Here is a 21,764-nt window from a genome sequence, read left to right on the forward strand (position 1 = left end):
TCATACACTGCAGTAGGGACCCTACAGTTTTCCACCACGGGCAAAGGCCATTTGAAGGAGTTGGGAACATTGCCGAAAGCAGGGGAATGAGTTGTGTGCCTCCACGTATCCGGGCTAGGGAGCCTCATTCAAAACAGGGTTTCCAGACAGCGTTACCCAGCAACTGCTCCAAGAATGCTCCCAGAGTGCCATTTAATATACTCTAGGGGTTATACCCGCAACCACCGTCGACCCCCGCCTTGTGGGGCTTGTGAAAACCTGATGGGACAAAGAATTTGAGAGAGAATTCCAAACAGCAGAGCAATACAAATGTAAAATAGCCTTCTCTTCTGTGCAATGGGCACAACAGCAACGAGGTGCTGCCCAGCTGCCTGCAGGTGAATCTTAATGATGTGCCACTTCAAACACAGATCACCCTTGCACCTTTCTTAGCCCCTGGACAGCTCATATTCCTGCTGCTTCTGGTGGCTTACAGAAAAGGTAGTGCTCTCTGGGCAATGGTCAGCGTGAGCGGCGGGGCGGGGGTAGAAACATCTGCGGTCGCGAAGAACATCCAAAGACTGTGTGGAAGGCTGCAGGACAACCCGCGCGATCGCCGACCGGCCAAGCCCCCAAGCTCCCACGACCGCAGCCGCAGCAGCTGCCAGTTTCCGCACGCAGGCAAGCGGGAGTGATGGAGGGCGGAGACTGGGGAGCAGGGGAGGCGTGGGAGCGGGACAGAGGGGCAGCCCCGAAGGGCGCCGGCCAATCACAGCGCGCTCCGCCCGCGGCCAATCACCGGCCTCCTAGCCCGGCAAATCTGCCCGGCAGTGCGGGGCGGGGCGGGGCTGCCGGGAGTCCGGGAGCCAGCGGCTGCACTTCGGCGTGTCTTTCAGGAAGCCACCGGGCAGGGGGCGTCGGTGCTGGGAAGCCAGGGGGAGCGAACGGCAGGCGGGCCCGGCTTATGGACCGGCCCGGAGTCCTCCAGAGAAGCCCGAGTCAGGCGGGAGCTGGTGCGCCCGGGCGCGCACACGTGTGTAGACCCGCGGGCATGTCTCCGGGCTGCGCGGGCACCTGTCGTGTGAGTAGCTGCGGGCGTGGCTGCTCTTCGGACGTGCGGCTTCTGTAAGCTTCCTCTCCAGGGGCCTGCCTTCCCCCACCGCCGCAGGGAAACCTAAGAAGTTTAACAGGGCTGGGACTGAGCCGATTAAGGAAGGCTGGGCCGGAGAGGGTGGGGACTGCGGGTGCTGGGAGGTAGGAACCACCTCTTTGCCCCATCTCTTAGCCAGCAAGGCATCTTGCAAAGACTGGCGTGACAAAGGTGGCCCTGAAACATCGACAGCAGTGATGATCACTGAGTGAGTGGCCCCGGGGCTGAACCTGACCGATTTGTTGACGAGAGGGATGCTAGCAGTTAGGAAGGCAAGGAGGAAACTCAGGATGGGGACCATCTGCTCCCCCAACCCCAGCGGGACAAAGACAGCAGCGGAGGTCTGCAATGCCGACTGGATGGCCTCGCTCCCCCCTCACCTCCACCACGTCCCGCTTTCCCATCTGGCAATCCCAGGTATTCGTCTGTTCCTACTCGTTCCACGGTGTTTGCTTCTGCCATGTTAGTGTTGTTGATGGGTTGGGTGGCTTTTCTATTGTGCTAAGGAAAAATAATTGTCAGTGACCCTTTGTATGTCCAGACCAAAAACTTAACACCAGCGGAGCTGCTTCCAAAAGGTGTAAGTACACTGCATCGTTGGCAAAAGGGACACTTGAGAATGGAAGCACCGCACCACTGGTTTTGTTTGTTTGCTTGGTTTAGACTTGATAGCCTCATTCTAAGAACATTAACCTTCTTAATGTCGGGGTCAGGGCATGTGAGGAGTGCATCTACTTGATCACGTTAAAAAAAAAAAAAAAGAAGAGAGAGAGATGGGGGGTTATGAATAGTCATAACAATTTTAGCCCTGCATCTAAATTAAAACCGAAAAATGTTTCCTTTCTTACGTATCTGACCTTGTGTATTGGAAAAATGACAAGCAGGTAAGGCAGGTTCAGAATACGGGATGAGGATAAAGACCCATGTTTTGTTGTTGGGAAAGCCAAAAATAGAGAATCCAAGCCGTCATCACAGGCAGTCATTAGGTGTGATGAGATGGTCGTGTCTGAGGCTTTGTCTATATATACACAGGTGTCTCTGCCTCACTGATCTAGAACTACAGCTTGAAAAGGCTGCTGCTCCAGCCACTGTCTCTCAGCTGGGGGGTTTATCCCCTGCCATCACGCATTGGATTTGATAAATGTGTCCCCTTTCTTCCACTCAAAAAGTAGTTGCTGCGGTTTCTAGGGACAGATGTTTGCACTCCAGTGAGTTGTGGCCTGATGTGCTGAGCAGAGTTCTTTGATGCCAATACTTGGAAAGCACCCCAGGAGCAGAGGATGGACTGCTGCCAGTCCTCTCCCTCGGAGACACAACAATTGCAGTTCACCCCCAGACTACAGACGGACTCCCGGGCATTCCCCGGCCAGTCTGCCTTCCTGCTGGCTGACCAGTGACCTCATGCAACCCCAACCTTTGCTTTCTATGCACAAGGAAGAGGAGCACAGGCTTCCAATGCAGGCTTTTCCTTACTTGCCTCTTCTTTTCGAGGTCGCCCAGGTTCATTGTCCTCATGGGCCCTTGTTGCTTTTGAGCAAGGAGAGACCTGCTAAATTTCTTTAGAGTTATGATCACTTCTGTTCTACCAGCCATTGGCAGCAGCTCCCTGGGAAATGCCAGATGCCCGTGCTTTAGAACAGGTCTTTTCCATGTTTGATTGACGCCTGTGGAGTCATCACCAAAGTGATGCACGGGCCACGTGTAACATTAGTCATTTGCCTTCAGGCGTAACAATGGAATTATTTTGTTGTGGTGTGTGGCAGGCAGGTAGTACATGTTTGCAAACAGAATGGCATCCTAGGCAGGCTGAAAATGGCCAGGGCATTTCTGAGGTAGGTTGGGGCTTCCTCTTTTCTTGGACTTGGATGGCTCAAACCCTAGAGCTTGACTGTTCACCCTGACTCTGTGACTGGAAAGGAGCTGGAGTTTGTCCTGTGAGCGCTAGGGTGTCTCTGCGGTTGCTAGAATTGTCAGGGGTGAGGAGGATTGCAGAGCAGCAAGTACCTGGGGCCCAGTACCATAACTGGAAAGTCTACAGTTAGCTGCTGTGGGGGACACCAGACTTTGTGCACACAGCTCTGTGAATGTATGCAACAAGAAAGGAGGAAAATGGAATTGATTCCTCAAAGGACGCTGGATTCACTACTGTGAAACTGCTCTTTTCTCAGCAATAGAAAGGTCATGTGTGTGTGCATATGTAAGCTCAAAACAGGCAGATCCCATCCTCAGTGCTAGTCATGCAGGGACTCTCCTGCTTGTTCTTTTTTCTCTGCCTTGAGTTGAATACTCGCCAGATAAAGGCGAGCAGGCCTTCTGGGAAATTCTGAAATATAGAAGGTTTTCAGGAAGTGGAGCTGACCGGCTGCCTTCCACCACTTCTCTTCCTCTTCCTCCTTGTCCTTCATTGTCATCATAGCTATTAGTTACTGAACGCTGCCATTCAGCTCCCATTGGCATGCATTACTTCACGTCCTGACACTTCTATGAAGTAGCTGTTAACATCCTCATCCTAGAAATAAGGGAATGATTGTTCAGAGAGGGTAAGCAGTTTTCTCAAGGCCACACAAATCCCAAGTGGCAGAATTAGTGTTTAAGCCCCCGTGGGGCTTCAAAACCGTTGCACTGGCCCTATGCCCTTGAGGTGGCCTTGGGAAGTACAGAGCAATGGAGGTAATCTCTAACCGAAAGCCAGCTTTTACAGGCCATTCTGCGCAGGGAGTGAATGGAGGAAGTTTTAAAGCTGGGTGGTCTCTAACTGAGTGAATATATATCACTGTGGTGGGACAGACAGATGTTATGTACTTGAGTTATATATGTTCTAATTCTATACGGCAATGTATATAATTTATATATAAATAAGTGTATAAATGTATATATATGTATATATGTGTGTACATATATACATATATATTTGAAACCCATTAAGTTTTAAACTCAGATTTAGTGCTCAGTCTACTGTGTGTGTATGTGTGTGCCCTTCAGGGTCTCTGTAAGAGTGGGTCCAATGTGTCAGGAAGGGAGTGGGGCAGTGATGACATGGGAAAGGGCAGGGAGAAGGCAGGGGTTCTGGCAATAAGAGCAGAACTGGGGTGGAGTAAGCCATGTCATATTTGAATGCACCTGCTGCATTTGACCACATGATGATGGGAGATAACATGTGTGGTTGTGCACCTCTCAACAGAGCCTTGATGTATTATTTTACTTGTACAGCTGTTAAGAGCACCTGTTAATGACCACTTTCACCCAAACATACTGAAATATCTTAAAGAACAACCTCAGAGTAATTCTTACTAACAACTGAATAGAATCACTTGATAGCAAAAGGGTAAAGAATCTGGAAATTGAATAAGTCAGAGCTTTAAATTAAAGCATCAGACTATACAAACATTTTCATTGACATTAGTGAACACATGATATTCCCTATGGACAATTGGACTGGGAGGAAAAATAGTTTTCTATAAAGTACACTGTATTCTATCTTTCTCTGCATATACATATATGCACATATAAACAGCATGATTTATATTTGTACAGATAATATATGTACATGTATTTCATGCTCCATTTTTATTAAAGGTAGACTAATCTATTGGGAAGAGTATTGAACTGTGTGATATTAAAAATGTATCTGCAGTCCTCAGGATTTAGTTTCTTCATTTGTATTAAGAAATTGGATTAAATGAAATATAGAGTCCTTTCTAGGTGAAAAGTTACTTGATTAATTTGAGGGTTTTGTTTTGGCTTTTGCCTGTTCTTTATCCAAAAGTAGGAAGAGGTGAAGCTAATGATTTGGTTCACTGTATGTCTAAAGGCTGTTTCTGTTATACTTATTCAAAACAAGAAATTATTTTTGGTGTGCACAAACAAGGACTCAAAATAACAGAATGAGCAGGGTTCCTGTGTTTTAGCATTGTAAAGGGGCTTTAGATGAGTTGTTCTAAATGGACATTCATTTTATCAGATCCTGAGTGCATTTTTAGAAACCCCAAGGTGGGAGGAGGACCCAAGATGACTCAGACATCCACTATTCCGTCAAAGAAGCTTAAAATCTAGTGATATATTTATGAAGGCACTTCCAAAAGTGCCTAAGAAGACTATAATTAAAAACCAAGTCTATTTTGGTACAAAAAATTTGGAAATAAATCTACGCAATTTTTTCATACTATGCATTTTCCATGAAACTGTTGAACATCACTTGTTTGTGTGGATACACACACACACATACATACACACACCATACATAAAACTATCTATGGTGAATGTATTTATATACATGGATAGATAGATACATGTCATATGTATATATAATCCCTTCACTATAGATATTTTCTAAAAAACTGATTGAGATAAGTGTGAAAATAGAGATATAAATAATGTGTTACAGAAGCACACAGAATGGGAAGATTAAGTCAAACTTTTAGAATTAGGGACTACTTTGTTGAGAAAATAGCATTTGACCTGAGAAGTGTAGAATGATCAAGATTTCACAGGATGTGGCGGATGTGGCTGGGGGTTCAGGACTGGGAAAGGAGCTTTCCAGGTGAAGTGAATGGTGCTAAGGAATGCGGGTGTGTCTGGGAAAGGGCTGAGGATGCCCTCGCCTGCCCCTCCACATCACTTGCTAGTACCTTTATCATAGCACTTTGCAACACATCATTATTTTTAAGTGACTGCCTTTCCCGTGATCTCTGAACAAGTCAAATAAGGAGAATATGGCTTATTTCCCTTTATAACCCTAAGTCCTAGTAGAGGCAACAGCTCAGTCATTGATGAGAGCTGAGTGAATAATTTAATGCATGAAACTGCAGAGTAAGAATACTGGAAAAGGAGCTGGCAGCCACCATCATTTTCCATTGTGATCAGAGCTCATCTGAATAGACTGACTGGCTTCACCTTTCCTAAGTAGTTACATAAAGCCGAATGAAGATTTTCCAGTCTCTTCCCTGTCCTGTGCACAGCATTCCTGAAGCCCCAAACAAGGCTCACCACTGAGCTGCCCACAAATGAAAACTCCGAGGCTCAGTGAAATGGCCACGCGAGTCAGAAGCAGAACTTCTGTCTCAGGGAGAATCCTTTTGCCAGCATCCTGTCTGTGTGCCCTCTTCCCTTGTCAGCTTTGAGCTTCTCGTCTTTCCTTGCCCTGACCTGGCCCGTAGCCTGGCCTTCCTTTGCCAGGGCCAGCTCTTCCTTAAGGGCTCCTCACTGCGTTCAAGGCCCCGGCTGGCCTCTGTTCTCAAGTTGCTGCTGATCATCCTCCTCCATTCTGCCTTTCTCAAGTCCTCTCCTTTGCCCATGCACTTTGACCCCTGACCTCTTGGTGATTTCCATTGCCCTTCTCCCTGTGGTCCCACACTCTCATGTGACATGGAGACAACATCGCAGGGCGAGGTGGGGCTGCAGGATGAAGGGATCATGGCTCAAACCTTGCTTCAAGAAGTCAGAACAAGAGATTTAGAGACCACCCGAAAAGAGGGCCAGTCAATTGTGTAACCAGACGAGGGGGATGGCTCTGCTTTTTGGGTAGTGTGAACTATGAGTTGGCCCTAGAACACTGGTTTACAGAGTTTGAGGCTGTGGGAAACCAGGGCCAGAGGTAAATCTACCAGGATCTACTTACTTATGTAAGAAAAAATCATATAAGACCAAAGTAATCTATTGAATGGGAATAGTTTATTTTTTATTTTTTTTTCCCCCATCATTTTTCCCTTTGGGTGGCCAGTGTGAAGAATAAAACAAGGCTACGGTTGTGGTTCTCATCAGTAGGTTTCTCTCCTAAGAAGACTCATCTCTTTCGTAGTCCACCAACCCCTGCCAAAGCACACGAAAACCACCAAGAATTCAGGAATCACACTTGTGTAAAAGCAGTAGGATTGAGGAGCAATTAAGACTGGCAATGCAGCAACCAGAGTGCCTGGGTTTGAATCCTGACTCTGAGGTCACTCAAAAGCTGTGTGACCTAGGGCAAGTTACTTAACCTCTCTGTGACTCAGCATCCTTCCCTGTAAAGCAGAGATAGTAATAGCTCTACCTCATTCGTTTAGTGTGATAATTACATTCATTCATATAGAATACATTCAGTATGAAGTAAGCACTATACAATCATTGTAATTTTTATCATTGTGGTTATTATCAGCGGTGACTGACTGAAAGCCTTTACCTGGGACAGACAACAGAATGGAGGTGTAAGATGCTGTCTATTCGCTGAGATAATTTACAATCCAGTTAAGGAGCCAAGGAGCCAATTAATGCATGCAACTCGGTGTTCTCTGGCTGATCAGATTAAGGTGACTTGAATGGCCACCCCACAAGGGGGCTTTAGCGTTTGGGCCAGGAAGCATGAAGGACTGCCCAGGATGTGAGCAACAAAGGTGTCTTAAGTGCCGCAAGAGGGCAGCTGATCAAGAAAGCCCGAAAATCCTCTTCAGTTATTCTCTCTGTCCTGTCCAGCCACCCCACATTCAGCTGTCAGACCTCATCTCCAGACGCACCAAGCCTCTGGGAAGAATGCCGCCCCCTTGTGACAGGGCCACGTCGGCTCTGGGCATTTCCCCAGCACCTGCCCTCTAGCCCAATCATTTTGTTCCCAGCTCTAGGGGGCGGCTATTACAAAACACTTCCTCTAAACAAACCCTTGTGCATATTTCCCTACTCCTTCCTCAGCTGTTGGAATCATTTCATCATCCCTCCAAACACGTACACCCACCCGTAAATGCACATTCACTACCCATCATCCAACACAGACACACACACACGTACCACACACTTGCTATGACCTACGTTTCACTCTCAAGGGGCCTAAATCCTAATGTCTGCTACGGTGCACCCTTCATGCAGCCTGCAGCACCTGCCCAGGGACATTTCAGATCTTGCAAGTGTGCGGTTCACGTGCATACTCCTCTCTCAGCCATGCTTCTGAAGCTAAGGGTTTGGTTTCCAGCACCTGATCCGAACTGACCTCCACTCAATGACAGGTTGCCCCCGCATCTCTCCAGCCACTGGAGCACACGCACACTAAATATAATGGGAGTGCAATGCTTTAGTGTCCTGTAACTTTGCCGTGAGAAAAGTCGCAAACCACGGTGCGGATGCTGACTAACCCTAATTAGCGTTTCAGCCCAGGTCTGCAGAGGAACGGGTTTTAATAGACATTGTAATGGGTGGGCGTGTTTGTGTGTGTGAGAAGAATTTGAACACGTATCAAGAACCAAGGTGCAGGAGAATGCTGATGAAATCTGTCTGCATGTGTACTGCACACACGGTTAAGCAGGAGCCCTTCCAGCCTCTCGCTGGTGTTGTGAAACACGGATGGCAATTTGGATTATATTGCCAATCACTCGTGTGGATCAAACACTACACGGAAGCATTGCATTAGTGGATCTCTAGGTAACTCCAAGATAAAACAGATTAGGCCACAGAGACCTGCACTGCTAACGGGAGGATATGTAGGTTGTGTCATCTGTGAAACGGTCTTTCCTGGAGTCTCCATCTACGAAGGCAGTTGAAATTTTCTAAGAGCACAATAGCTTATTTAAAATTCCAATTATTCTAGAACTGTCAGCTCTAATGTACCATTTCTCTTCGAATAACATTCTTTTGGTTTTTAAAGATTTTATTTATTTATTTGATAAGGTAGAGTTATAGACAGAGAGAGGACTTCTATCTGCTGGCTTATTCCCCAAAGGGCCACAACCACCGGAGCTGGGCCAGTCCAAAGCCAGGAGCCAGGAGCCTCCTCCAGGTGTCCCACGTGCGTGGAGGGGCCCAGGCACTTGGGCCATCTTCCACTGCTTTCCCAGGCCACAGAAGAGAGCTGGATCCGAAGAGGAGCAGCAGGGACACAAACCAGAGCCCATATGGAATGCCAGTGCCATAGGCAGAGGTTTAGCCTACTGCATCACAGCACCAGCCCCATCTCGGATTACATTCTATCAATATTTCTTTTTCTATAACAGATCTGACAATATTCAAATGAAAGAGAAAGCAGGAACCATTTGTGCCCTGTAATGCAAATGTCTTGGTGTGCAACAGTAATCTGCAGTAGCAGTGAACTGAAAACCTCCTAGACTCTGTCAGATTGAGATGAATTTGTTATGAACATGTATGGCTTGAAGCCTTATATAGCAACAGCAATATTCTTAAAGTGCACTTGAAGCCAGATTAACACTCCCCCTTCAAAAAAAAAAAAAGAACTGAACAGATAACACTGAAAATAGCATTCGCACCTGTTCTCTCTGGGTTTGTGCTCAGGTTATTGTCCTGAGAGGAGTTGCCCATGTGGATCCTCCTGACAATTATATGATCACATCGAATTAATCTGGGTGAAAAAAAGTCAGTGCTCTTTACTACTTCTGCATTTTTACATTGTAAAATGCTGTATTTGCTTAAAGGAAAGTCATTAATTCAAATGATATTTGAGAGCCCCTTTGTGCCAGGTATTGTGTTAGATGAGATGATGACAGAGGTAAGATTCTTCTCCCTGCTCTTCATGAGGAAAACCATCACTCAAACATGATAGAGAAGAATGCCTAGGGGACTCTGATTTTAGAAAACCAATTCCCAACTCCATTACTGGCAGTAGGAAGGAAAGCTGGGTAGCCTGGGCTTCCTTGGGTTAAGTCGTAAAGAGCATGTAATAGATAGCCAGGTGTTGCAGGTGGAGGGAAGAGGGTCACCTTGCAGAGGGACTGGAGACTGCGAGATGCTGGTGACCTTGAGGACATCTGGGCTGTCTGGCTTTATCAGAGCATAGATTTCATTTAAAGGCTGTAATGGAGACGATGCTGAAAAAGCAAGCAGGAACTCGATCCTAACAAGCCTTATTGGTCATGCCAAGATTGAACATTATCTGAGGGCAAAAAGTTGGTGTTGAAAGACTTGGTCAGGAATGGGCGAAAGGCCCTAAAGCAACCACATGAGAGTAAAACAAAACGGCCTCTCAGTTACCCAGGAAAATGAAGGGTCAGATGAGAAACCCAATTGTTTCTTTTACTGTATTTGACCCATGTGTTAAAAGTTTATTATCCTGCAGGCACTGGTGACTCAATGATGACCCATATGGCCTTGGTCTCTACCTTCAAAGAGCTTGCAGTCTAGTTAGGAAACTGGGCATTTCATCAAGCAGTTAGAACAAAATATGCAATGTAAGGCCGGCGCCGTGGCTCAACAGGCTAATCCTTCGCCTTGCGGCGCCGGCACACCGGGTTCTAGTCCCTGTCGGGGCACCGATCCTGTCCCGGTTGCCCCTCTTCCAGGCCAGCTCTCTGCTGTGGCCAGGGAGTGCAATGGAGGATGGCCCAACTTCTTGGGCCCTGCACCCCATGGGAGACCAGGAGAAGCACCTGGCTCCTGCCATCAGAACAGCGCGGTGCGCCAGCCGCAGCGCGCCTACCGCGGCGGCCATTGGAGGGTGAATCAACGGCAAAAAGGAAGACCTTTTCTCTCTGTCTCCCTCTACTGTCCACTCTGCCTGTCCAAAAAAAAAAAAAAAAATATGCAATGTAGGAAGATGGAGAAGGCCTAGCATTCAGCAGAGACAGCCCAAGGCTTGGGTGTCCAGGGAGGCCTCCTGACGAAAGTGACGAATAAACCAAACTCCAAACAATGTGTAGGAATTCACCTTCACGATAAAGGAACCAAGGAGAGGAAACAAGATGGGTGAAGAGAGGGAATGGCCCAGTAATGAACCAAAACACAATGAACCATTGTGCCGTAAGTGACAAGGAGGAGAGTGGCAGGCAGTGAAGTGGGAAGACATTTTGGGGTCTAATAAGCCACATTAAGGTTAACTTTTTCTTAGCAGGAGTGCAAAGGACTTTAGGTAGGTGACTGACAAGGTCAACTTTGTGTTTTAGGAAAGATCACTCTGGCTGCAGCACAAAATGTACCATAACCTGAAGTTCTGGAAGCCAAGGGACCAGCTAGGCTGCTGATGAGGTCACCCAAGTGGGAGGTGATGCTGACCTAAGAGGGAGGGTAATGGAGTAGACAAAGGAAAGGGTGCAGGCTCAGGAGATATTTAGGAAGAAATAGCAACAGGATTTGGTGATTAGAGAGTGAAACAGAGTTGCAGCTGGCTTGGGTTAGTGGGAGGAGTGGCATTCCCCAGAATCACAATGCAGGAGGCCCAGGCTTAGGGATGCTGGAGGGAATAATATACTTGATCTGGGGCGAGCTGAGTTTGAGATACCTGTGGGAACCTTCAGAACTGGAAAAGGATATAGGTAGTGCCCAATGGAGATGATGAAGGAGCTACGGTATGCCCTACCTGCACCCACAGCTGTGGTTATATCCAGTATCACATAGTTTGTTTAAAGCTGGTATCCTTTATTTTCATATAGGTTTTGAAGATTTCAACTGAGAGTCTCCTTCTTTAAGTAGGTCTGTCTTGACTTTCTACTTCTAGAGAGGGGCCCTCCTTTATACTCACCCCATGTTCTACATGAAGTCTTTGAAGTCTATCATGTGTATCCTCAACCATGTTGGCAGCTTGGGGGCCCCTTCTGCCTCCCCACTACTACTACAAACCAGAGGTGACATGGAAGCTTTGGATTACTTACCATGATCATCAACTGTCATTCATTGCTCACATTGATATCCTGGATGGCACCAAGATGCTCAAAAAAGCAGGAGGATGTTGTAGTAGAGTATTTAGTTTGAGTTTTTCTCCTGCCCTAAATATGCTTCTAGTTTCCCTGAATCCTTAGTATTATTCATTCTTCTGTGTTAAAAACTAAAAGATAGTTAAAGATCACACGATTATCTCAGAGCTATGAAGGTGCATCAAGGGATGACCAAGTGTCCCTGGTGAGGGATTATTGTATAGAAGAGGAGCCATCTGGTTGGAGGCATCGGGATGCACCTTAGCACGATAGAGGCAGAGTTAATGAACTACCTATGCAGTACCTTCTTTGGGGTTCTTTTGAAAGAGAACAGATACCCATGTTTATGGAGAGAGCTGTAAAATGCCTCCCATAAGAGAGACTAAACAGGCAGTGGAGTTCTCAGGTGACCTGCAGAGCCCTGGGGAGGCTCAGTGCTCCATTGGTGCCTCCCTGGACACCCCAGGGCCAGGGCTGGGGACTGTCACAGAGAGGCCTTCACCAGAGAAGCTCTACTTGACTTTCTTTTATGTATAAACACTTCCTTTGAAGGTGTCTCAGGTCTGAGGAGCACGCTGAGTGCCTCTGATTGACTCCAGTGCTAACCCATCGAGCCCACTGGGGTAGACAAGCAGGGGCTTGGTTCCTGGGCCAACGTCTGTCCTCACATGGTGGGATGCCACTTGGCTTCTCAGCACATAAGTAAAACTAAGTTGATCGGCATCTTTTGCTTCCAAGTGTTCTGGCTTACATAGCTGCTTTGTTGCATTGTGAATAACTACAAATAATTCAGTAGGCAACTGATTAAATATTAAATTGGCCACATGGCCCTTTCAGATTTTGCTAGCAGTTTGATGGTTATTATTAACATTGTCCTCACATATCTCATGGAAAATAATCAAGTATGATCAAAGCGAATCCCTTTGGGGTGGTGAGAAAGTTTAAGGATGTTAGACTTTGGTTTGGGAGACTACTATACGGTGCCCCTGATCTTGAATCTTGGACTCGGGTTGGCTGACTTTGTGTATCCTCGAGATGCCTCAGCCTATCTGCACGTGTTAAATTTTCTGCAAGTGCTACATTTTTTCCCCAAGGTTGTAATTCGAGTGTGCAAGATGAGGACCCAAGGAGACATTATTAGAAGATAATTTACATAGGTATAAATTTCAGGGAATCTCCTCTCTGGGACTTTTAAAATAGTTCAATGCAGTATTTTATTTTAGCAGTTCCTTGGTTATCCTTCCTCTTTTATTGTTGTCCTCTATGTTTGCTGATGCATTCCTCTTCACTGACCCAGATCACTCATCTAGAAAGACAAATGGAGATGAATGGAGCTGGGGGTAAACAGGTGCCAGGGGTGAAAAGGTGGAGAAAGTGAACTCTGCCTGTTTAAAGAAGATAGATGGACCAACGAGAGGCCTGGAAAAGAAGATCAGGAGACTTAGGCTTACGAGCATCGGGCATCTGTTTACTGAGGCATTTGTCTGCATCTACTCTACCTACAGTACATGTGCAAGTATTCAGTAACTCCGAATGCCAGAAATGAACTGTAGAGATGTGAGCGGGAATGAGGCACGAGTCTGCCTTCCGAGACTTACAGTCAGGAGGCAGAGACAGATGGGGAGGTAATTACCACCCAGGGTCCCAAGTTCATGAAGTATGAACTCAATGCCAATTTCCTGAGCACGCAGGGAAGAGCAGTTAAATCTGCTTGGTGGAGTCGGATGACTCATATTCTAATGACGGTGAGCTGGATCATGTACAAGTAAATAACATGGAAAGACAAGGGACAATAAGATTATTTCCAAGTACTGCAAGTTTTTTTTAAACAAATCTTTTGCCATTTTCATTAACCCTAAGGCCTACTTCTCATATATAACTTACTAAATTAATATACTCTTAACTCAGGCCACAGAAATATTTTAACATGCAAAATTATGACCTGTGCATGTCAAATTTATTATACTATTTGTAAATATTTTTCTACAAAAGCTGTCCTAAAGATCTTCAGCATTTAAGGACATGTGTTCATTATTACATTTGTTCTTAACATTTTTATCGTCTCTCTGTTTTTAATTTTTATTCACACAGATGGCAATAGAGAGAAGTAATTCAGAGGGTAGGTTCTGCCATTATGACATGATGGATTAAATCCTGCTTACTAGTTATGTGACCTTGACCTTAATGTCTCTTAGTTTTCTCATCTGTAAAATGGGGATGAGTATAGTATCCACTTCACAAGTGCAATGTTATAGAAAGCAAAATCCGTAACATTGCCCTTAATTACAAATGTGGGCGTTCTCAAGGTCATTCTTATGTTCAATAATTTACTAGTGTCATGACATCATAAATAAAAGTGTCAATTGTTAAATCAACAATGGGAGTCATTGTGCACCTGCTCCCCATGTAGGATCTCTGTCCTTAATGTGTTGTACTATGCGAATTAACGGTAAAACTAGTATTCAAACAGTACTTTATAGTTTGTGTGTCTGTGTGGGTGCAAACTGTTGAAATCTTTACTTAGTATATACTAAGTTGATCTTCTGTATATAAAGATAATTAAAAATAAATCTTAATGAAGACGGGATGGAAGAAGGAGTAGGAGATGGGATGGTTGTGGCTGGAGGGAGGTTATGGGGGGAAAAACCGCTATAATCCCAAAATTGTACTTTCAAAATTTATATTTATTAAATAAAAGTTAAAAAAATAACTCATTGAAAGCTGTCACACATAGGACTACTGTTTATTAGCAGGAAAGACTGTAGATTAAAATCAGTTAAGGAGACAGGTACATAGAGAAGGCAGGGAAGTTCCAAATATGGAGTTTCCAGTGTCTTCTCTCCATGAAGTCATGGACCCCGATATGTCCCTGATGTGGCTGTGGGACAGTACACATACGTGTTGTCACCTGAGCTTTGGTGACCAGAGATTATTGGGCCTCTACCTGTCAGACCTGGGTATCCAACCCCTCCAGTGACTCAAAGCTCCCACCTTAAATCACATCTCTACACTCTGATGTGGCCCCAGGTAAACAAAGATACTCTTACTAGTAGGCCATTCCAAGGCCTTAAGAGATTACTTTCCCTGGTTCAAGAGCAAAGACCAGATCTCTTTGAATAAGGTTAAATTTTACTTTACTACTCAATGTTATTTAAGAGTTAAACAACATAAGTAATGTGATTAGCATATTGCCTAGCATTAAAAAAACCGTAGGTTACTTATATATACTATTATTAGCCATGCATTTATATCATATGAATATGTACCTAGCATCATAATAGATACTGCAGAATTTTAATGAACAAGATGTAGTTTGTGGATCTTGTAGGAGACATACAGGAGTTCAAATAATCCAATAAAAGCATGGTAAGCTGAGTGCCATGGTAAAGGGACCTAGAAAAAGTAGCATCTACTTCCAGTAGTGGTTAAGGAACAGCTTCGCCAAAGATGGTGCCTTTGAGATGGACTCTGGAAAAAGGGTAGGATTTCCACACAAGGATGAGGCCATTCCAGACAGAGGGAAGCAAATGAGCAAGATTGGAGGTCTTAGGAGGAAACCGAGGGCAGCTTCAGGGAACAGAGAAAGGGATGCCATGGCAAACTGCACAAGTGACGGGAGAAAGAACCGAGAAAAATCTGGAAAGATAGGCATAAGCCAGACTGAGAGAGGCTTTTAACGTTGCTCTGAGCACATTATGCTTTGTTTTGTAGGCTATAGGGAGACAGCGACGGTTTAGGTACCGAAAAAAACCCTGAAAAAAATGCTATTTATGACTGCTATCTTTGAAGAAGCTTTCTCCTCTACCGTGACATCTCCCTTCCAGTGCCCACCCCAGCTGTTTCCAATCATCCTGCAAGAAACAGCTCAGACATGTCTTCTGAGCCGCACACCTGCATTACAGCACAGTGTCCCCCATCCCTGCTGCATCCAACTGTTTCATTGCCTCTGTGTACTTGGGAATATGAATAAGAACGAGCACCTTATGGAAAGCATAGAGGGAGAGAAGGAGGAGGGGAGAAACACGGAATCTTGAATATCTACGAAGAATGCAGGCATAATGAACAGATATTTCTAACTTAAGAAGAAACTAGTGTGTGCAGGAGACAAGTGATAGCACCTTGGGTAGGACAAATTCTTCTAGTCACATTGCAAAGGTTTCTCAAGGTGCCCCTAAGGCTTTCGTAATAAGAACAAGTATGAGGGTACTTCAGAAAGTTCATGGAGTTGGGCTTTGTGGCAAAACAGGTAAAACCACCACTTGAGATACCCACATCCCGTAGTGGAGTGCCAGAATTGGAGTCCCACCTCTGATTCCCATCTAGCGTCCTTCTAACGTACACCCTGGGAGGCAGCAGGTCATGGCTCAAGTACTTGAGTCCCTGCCACCCACATGGGAGACCTGGATGGAATTCCAGGCCATGGGCTTCAGCCTGGCCCACCCCTCGGCTATTGTGGACATTTGAGGAATAAACCAGTAGATGGAAGATCTCTCTTTCTCTCTCTCTCTCTTTATTTCAAATAAATGAAAATAAATTAATAATACTTTAGCCTCATGGGAAAATAGGATTAAAAGATGAATTTATTTTGGTACAAAATTTTTTTTGAAATCCAGGCATACTTTTTCATAATATACATTTTCATGAACTTTTAAAATATCCTTTGTCTTATGATGATAGTAATAACAAAGAATAGCACTTACTAGTTGCCCAATATTGTTCCACCTGACTTACATAAACCCAGTTCATCCTTCCAACAACTCAGTAATACAGGTTCTCTTATTATCCCCATTTTATAGAAATTGAGGCATTGCCAAAAGAAAAAAATACCCCACAACTGATAGCAATGCTAAAATTGTTAAAACTAGATCCTGCCAAATTCATTTAATTGCTTTTAAATAAAAGCCATGGGTAGAGTTCGAGATTGACCCAGCGTTGGGCTGTAACTTTTCCTGTTAATAAAGAGAAGTTCTCTTTTCATCTGAGGCCATTTGTTTCCGTGCCAGGACTCAGTCTAATGCGTGAGCACCCTTGAGGACGGTTATGTTGGAAGGGCTGCCTGCTGACCTGTGCCGGCTGAACAAGTTGCATTTTTTTTTCAAGGCCAGTCACATAGGAGGTTTTTATTGACTCGGAACAAAAGCAGCACAGTGGTTTAAGTGGTCTGTGAAGTAGGCGCCCAGCACGGCTTTGGCAGAGAGAAGAATCTTCCTGCCTGTGTAGGGAAAGACAAGATGCAGCTTCCACAGGGTATGAGCAGCGTGGGGCAGCGGTCTGCCAGGGTGGCTGTGTTGGCCTGCAGTGCGTCATGTACCCATTTCCTTTAAACCCATCACTTGGCATGAGTTACATGGCTGCTTGCTGGACTTTTCCCTCCTCCTCTTTCCCCTTCCTCTGTTGGAGCCCCGGCTCAGTCCTTCATTGCCAAGCAGAAGACTCCGTCCTACCCTTGGTGGGGTCTGGGGAGAAGCTTCCCTGTTTCACAGCCACTCTGCAGGGTGTCAAAGGCATCTGATACAACCCTGCCCTGTGATAAAGTCCAGCCAACTGAGGTGACTATGAATGCAGGTTTGTTTTTTATTTCTCAAGGTCCACACACTAAGTTTTGTAAAGTTACCACACAAAGCAATGAACCATCAGCCTTTGGTGTGAAGGGAACTATCATAAATGCTAAACAAGAAGTGACCCACTGGCTAGTGAGTTCAATCAACGCAGTGCAAACCCAAGGCCAGAAGACAGAAAGATGGTCCCTGTGACTCTGTGCAGGAGAGAATTTCACCAGCAATTTGATGAAATTCTAAATGATCCACCAAGAATTAAATACCACTTCAGGCTTAGGCACTATTTCCCTTTTACAAATATCATGAGTCATGATTATAAATGCATTTTCTGTTTTTATTAAGAATGAAAGAAACACATTATTTCTTTGCAATAATTAGTAGTCTTCATTAAATAACATCATAAATTCTTTTAATGAACCATTAATAAATGAAACCATCCTTTTTTTTTTTTAAGATTTATTTATTTGAAAGGCAGAGTGATGGGTGAGGGAGGGGAGCAGAGAGAGAGAGAGAGAGAGATCTTTCACCCAACAGCCAGGGCTGGGCCAGGCCAAAGCCAAGAACCAGGAGCCCCTTCTGGATTTCCCACATGGTTGGCAGGAACCCAAGTACTTGGACCATGATCCTGCTGCCTCCCAGGCTAATTAGCAGGAAACTGAATACAGGTGAGGCTTGAACCAGCATTTTGATATGGGTTGCAGATATCCAAAGCTGTGGTGTAACCTGCTGGGTCGCAACAGCTGCCCCACACCTGTAGCTCTTTAGACAAAAAGGACCCTGAGGCTCATGTCACCCACCTCCCTGAGTTTACAAACGGAGAAAGTAAACTCCAAGTATGAACTAGGATAAGCCCAAGTTCACAAAAGTAATGAGTGGACCAGCAATGGGATTCAAGGCTGTGAGCCGTGGAATTAGAAAACATTGCAGCCGGGAAAAAGTTAGAGTGCCCTCGTGTGTCCCTGTGTAGAAATTCCTATAGGTCCTTAAACATTTAAAGTGGCTTTAGTCTCCACATCAGTGTCCTGCCTTGCAGTGAGCAGACAGGCATTTAGCACTGAAGACAAACCCTGCCCACACCACGTTGTCAGAAATAAATGAGCAATGCGGTTGTTTTGGTTCCTCTGTGAGGATGTAGCGGCCATGTCATCCCTATAGTACCTTTGTATGGATTTGGGTCTAACTGACTTGGATTTCTATCCCAGGCAGCCACTTGGAATCTTTGCAACTGCGAACTAGTTGCCAAATCAGTCTGAGCTTCAGTTTCGTCATGTGTGACATGGGAGTACATAATCACTGTCTTGCAGGATCGTAGCAGAAATCAAATGAGACCTTAGAAGTAAATATGCATCCTGGCATTTGATAGGAAGCGCAAGTAAATTGTAGCTGTTTATTTTCAGACAGGAACCCCCACTGGAGGCCACCAGCAAGTTAATGATGAAGGAGCTGGGATGCAGACATCGGGACGTGCAGAATGTCCTGTGGTTATTGGATGTAAACGTTTCCCTGAGCACTGGAGCAGAGCAAAAGGAGAGATAATTAAAGATTTTCATTCCGAATATGTGATCCCTCCAAACAAATGTCCTTCCTTTTACAAAGATTTATTTATTTGAAAAGTAGTTAAAGAGAGAGAGAGACACCCCTTCTCATTAGCCTGGGTCACTCCCAAATGGCCACAATGGCCAAGGCTGGCCCAGACTGAAGCCAAGAGCCTAGAACTCCATCCAGCTCCTCACCATGGGTGGCCAGGACCCAAGCTCTTAGGCCACCATCTGCTGCTTTCTCAGGAGCATTAGCAGGGAATTGAATCAGAAGTGGAGCAGCTGGGACTCAAACTGGCAACCATATGGGGTGGTGTCATTGCAGGCAGTGGCTTAAACCACTGTGCCACAAAAGGTGGCCTCAAATTTCCTTTTCAAAAAGGAAAATTTTTTTATGGCTCTAAGCCAAAAGCTTTCCCACAGGTGGAAACTCTTTCAGAAGTGACACCTGCTCTTGGGCACTAAGGGTCCGGCAGTCCACCACAAAACCTCTCCTATGACAGAAAATAAGTGAGAGCCGGACTCTATTTGTGCCATTGATCCAGTTCCTTTAGAGGTCTTTATTTACTGAGAGGCTGGCAATATTAAAATCAATAGAGAACAGAGGTGAAAAGCAATGAGTGGGTGAATTCATCCTTTGATTTGAATATTCTCCACGTCTTTAAGAAACAAGCTGGCTGAGCTAGAGTGTTTGGCCAAGTTACAGCAAATCAAGTCCTTTGACCCCAATGGGCTTTCAAAGGTTCCCTCGTCCCTCCAGTGACTCTCACAGCTCCGCTTGTCATTCGTGTGGGAGGGAGATATCATTATGTACGAAACAAGGAGACTTGACCTTTAAATGTCAGTGCGAGAGTGGAGTCTGGCCATTCTGTCTGTGTCTCCCATCAGCTTACTGGAGTCTGAGAGAGCCAGTCCGACAGTGCATACGTGGGGAAGGAGCTGAGAAAGGAACACGTCATCTGTGCCTCTGTCTGTCTTATGTAACCAAGGAAAAGTAAAGGAAGAATTGGGCTGGCCCCTGTTATCCAAATTCCTGTTCCAGACGGAGCCATCACTGGGAAGTCTGTGTAGATTTGTACTGCAAGAGCAGACAGAGGTCTGGCCCCAGACCCCAGGGATGTGTCACTGTTTCTGGTCACCTGTTACCTGTAGGGAAGGCACATGCAGTACCAGAGACCTAAGCATTTGTTATTCATGGAAGTCCCTGATCGGACTCCTCTGTGGCTGTGGAGGAGCAAGGCGGGCACTGCTGAGTCCCCTGAGAGCCAACCACGGTACAGAACTGCAGTGCATGCCGGGTGGTACAAGCTTAGGTTGGACTCTGTGTGCTCAGCAACCTTCAGTCAGTTCATGAAGACATCCCCTGCCTTGCACTTGCACTTCTCCTCTGTGCAGATGCACTGAACAGTCCATTTGCAGGCTGTTCTAGTTCTGTCAGTGGTGTGTGTGCAACACTCTCTTCTTGGTGTTTGCCTCATTTTCTACCTTACTCTTTTGCATCTTTATGGTTTTCTCCTTTTAATGTCCTCCAAATCCCTAGATCTTACTTATCCATGCTTGTATTGCTGGCCCTTGTGGCATTAAAAAATGCCAGTCTCAGTGCATCAAGGGAAACATTGTTGGGAAAGTGGTCTTTTTAAAGGGACCTGTCGCAGAGAGAAGGCTCCCCTTGTGCTGTTGGACCTCCCTTTCCCCTCGATGTGGCACCACCTCGCGCCCCTGTCTGGGGACCATGGTCCAGGCATTAAGAAGGCACAGCCAGGAGGGACGATCGATGGTGCCTCACAACAGGTGCATGCTTCAGGCAGCTTAGGGACAGGGCACCCTTCAAACTGTCACTCTAAAAATATGTATGCATCAACCAGGGAGAAATGTGGAAATGAAACAGGACCCCATCTTTAAAACTCTCCACAGCTTTGTCTGTTCTCCCATGTCTCTCCCTTCAGCCCTGTACCCCTGTGATCACCTCCTCCTCTCGCTTCCCACTCAGCTGATCTCCCCTTCTTCATCGGAGCCACAGAGGCCTTTCCAAGCCTCTGGCCACACTTGCCCACCCTGCCCCCGGTTTGCTCCTGCTGCAGGTGTGTCAAAAGCCATTAACCCCAGAGATGGCTATTTCAGTTGTGCCTCGCAAATACAAGAAACCACAGTGGCCAAGATCCAGTCTGCTTAGAGAAGACGGGGGATAGAAAACTACTTTTTTTCTTATCAAATGTTCTTATTCCAGATAAAGACTTTTCCATGTGCACTGAAGGGCTTGCTTCTTTACCATCTTGCCCATTTTGGTAGGAGGCGCTGGTGAAATCCCGCATCAACTGGCACCGAGTTTGCAGCCCCTCCCAGCGTTGCTTTCGCCTCCCTCTAGTTAGCACTTGCTGCTGTGCCTCTCAATGTGGCTGCACCTGGAAGCCCACGGTCCTGACCGACTGGCTGCCATTCTGAGTCAGGAAGATGCTCTAAGTACAAGTGAGCTGATGAAGGCTTCCAGGGGAAGTCAGAGCCAGACAGGAGAGGGGGGATGCTCGCTGAGGGGCGAGAGAGGTGTCCCTGCAAATATACCTTGTCACCTTCTGAGTCTGAGAACGCACACTTGTGCTGAGGGAGTGAGTGGTTCCTAAAAGGCTCTACTTCAAGAAATGACCTGACATGGCCGGCGCCGTGGCTTAACATGCTAATCCTCCACCTTGCGGCGCCGGCACCCCGGGTTCTAGTCCCAGTCGGGGCGCTGGATTCTATCCCAGTTGCCCCTCTTCCAGGCCAGCTCTCTGCTATGGCCCAGGAAGGCAGTGGAGGATGGCCCAAGTCCTTGGGTCCTGCACCCGCATGGGAGACCAGGAGAAGCACCTGGCTCCTAGCTTCGGATCAGCACGATGCGCCGGCCGCAGCGGCCATTGGAAGGTGAACCAATGGCAAAAAGGAAGACCTTTCTCTCTGTCTCTCT

At 46.0% G+C, this 21,764-nt stretch overlaps 1 protein-coding gene across 1 annotated transcript in view; it reads left to right on the forward strand.

Annotated features, from left to right (window-relative positions):
* Positions 1-915: 915 nt before the first annotated feature.
* Positions 916-21,764, forward strand: part of PLCXD2 (phosphatidylinositol specific phospholipase C X domain containing 2) — a 63,246-nt gene continuing 42,397 nt past the window's right edge. Inside the window, exon 1 of the mRNA XM_062207899.1 lies at positions 916-1,546. Coding sequence (XP_062063883.1) covers positions 1,384-1,546 — 163 coding nt within the window. The 5' untranslated portion in view covers positions 916-1,383. The remainder of the gene's footprint in view (positions 1,547-21,764) is intronic.

The sequence above is a fragment of the Lepus europaeus genome, chromosome 2 (assembly GCF_033115175.1).
Source record: "Lepus europaeus isolate LE1 chromosome 2, mLepTim1.pri, whole genome shotgun sequence".
Classification (NCBI taxonomy): Eukaryota; Metazoa; Chordata; class Mammalia; order Lagomorpha; family Leporidae; genus Lepus; species Lepus europaeus.